Source organism: Cryptotermes secundus, unplaced genomic scaffold, assembly GCF_002891405.2.
Source record: "Cryptotermes secundus unplaced genomic scaffold, Csec_1.0 scaffold854, whole genome shotgun sequence".
Taxonomy (NCBI): Eukaryota; Metazoa; Arthropoda; class Insecta; order Blattodea; family Kalotermitidae; genus Cryptotermes; species Cryptotermes secundus.
The window spans coordinates 474,185-475,669 of record NW_019727108.1 but is presented as its reverse complement, the minus strand read 5'-3'; the positions used below and the strand labels follow the sequence as shown (position 1 = coordinate 475,669).

At 37.0% G+C, this 1,485-nt stretch overlaps 1 protein-coding gene across 5 annotated transcripts in view; it reads right to left on the bottom strand.

The window, feature by feature from the left end:
- Positions 1 to 1,485, bottom strand: part of LOC111864505 (60S ribosomal protein L15) — a 6,604-nt gene extending 5,119 nt beyond the window's left edge. The window contains exons 1-3 of one of the 5 annotated variants that reach the window (XM_023851795.2): positions 1,432 to 1,485; positions 924 to 1,117; positions 578 to 714 (exon numbers count right to left, since the gene is read on the bottom strand). In XM_023851795.2, coding sequence (XP_023707563.1) covers positions 578 to 714; positions 924 to 1,095 — 309 coding nt within the window. In that variant the 5' untranslated portion in view covers positions 1,096 to 1,117; positions 1,432 to 1,485. Of the gene's footprint in view, positions 1 to 577; positions 715 to 923; positions 1,118 to 1,306; positions 1,328 to 1,372 lie in introns of those variants that run through there. The other 4 variants (XM_023851797.2, XM_023851794.2, XM_023851796.2 and 1 more) reach the window with 4 other exon arrangements.

Here is a 1,485-nt window from a genome sequence, read left to right as displayed (position 1 = left end):
ACTGGATGTTGTTGTGTTTTACGCTCCGATACGTGTAACATCTTCCACAAAAAACTGTATATTGTGATTGTTGAGCAGTGCAAGTGTTTCCATGTTTTTGTTGTGGTTGCCTCTGATGATGGCTCTTTGTGAGCCGAAACATGTAAGGCAAATGTGAGAAAATGGTGATAAAGAATATATATTGTTACACTCGACGGAGGTTCTAAGAATATATATTGTTACACTCGACGGAGGTTCTATTGATAATTGGTGATTGATAGTGTAACGGACCAAAATGAAACAATTCAAAATTTAAAATCCCTTCTGATTTTCTTGGACCTTCCTAATGGTATACTATAAAATCAACTTAAAAAGCACTGGCAATAAAGCTCTGTGTCTTCCACAATAATCTCAACAGCGAATGAATCAAATGCACACTTTACCATAGCTTATCAATTGCAATAAAAGACATCTTCAAACTTTGAATGCAACAATTCTGATCTGCTGTCCCATTAAGCACAGTAAAATATCTTGCTCCTATTGATAGTAATGCATGGCTATTTTCCTTGACTTTTTTTTATTTCAGACATATACATACTTCAGCAACAGACTGCAAGTTGCGAGTGGGCTTCAGCTGGTTCACTCCATGACTTTTTGGTTTTCCAAATGTTGCACCTTTTGGTACTGGCCGCTTACGACCTCCCCGACGGACACAAATGCGATAGATAACATAACCTGAAACATATTTTTAACGCAACGGCTCACTCACAATCCATGTGCTGATTTTAAATTGTTCATCTGCACCTATAATTCTGTTACCTCAGAAATACATAATCCTCACTAAAAATATAGGAGTGGTGCATGTACAATTCATCACTGATTTTCTCCATCCATTCAATTCAATTCAATTCAATTTCATTTGAATTCCAAGCATAGTTTCATACCTTGCTTAGCTTTATATCCCATTCTGCGAGCTTTATCTGGACGTGATGGTCTTGGGGCTCGGTGCATTTTCGTCAACTGGCGATACTGCCAGCACCTGATACGTAGCAAAAATCTCATAACATCACTTTGTTTCTTACGGTACAGCTCCTGAATGTACTTGTAGGCCCCCATGACAAAGAATGAGCCTTCAAACCTAAATTGAACCCAACAATGCAGAAGATGAAGGATCTATTATGCAATACAATCTCCGCCGAATTATAAAAATACACAAAATGCATAAAACATCCGACATTAAATTAATAAAAATATAATCCTCTTATTCCCACATCATACGCCGCTTAAAGGCGACGTTCTACAGTGACAAATGCATAAATGTGTATACTGAGTGAATAATATGCTGCAGCAATGTGTGGATAAATAAAAAAAGATGCAACAAAACAAAAATTACTAATTAATACTTCAGATGTTAATGATCATTGACCACATTTAAACTTCACAATCACTCACGTACACTTCCCTACCACCACAACCGGAAGAGAACTTTAACTCGCGCACTCAAAA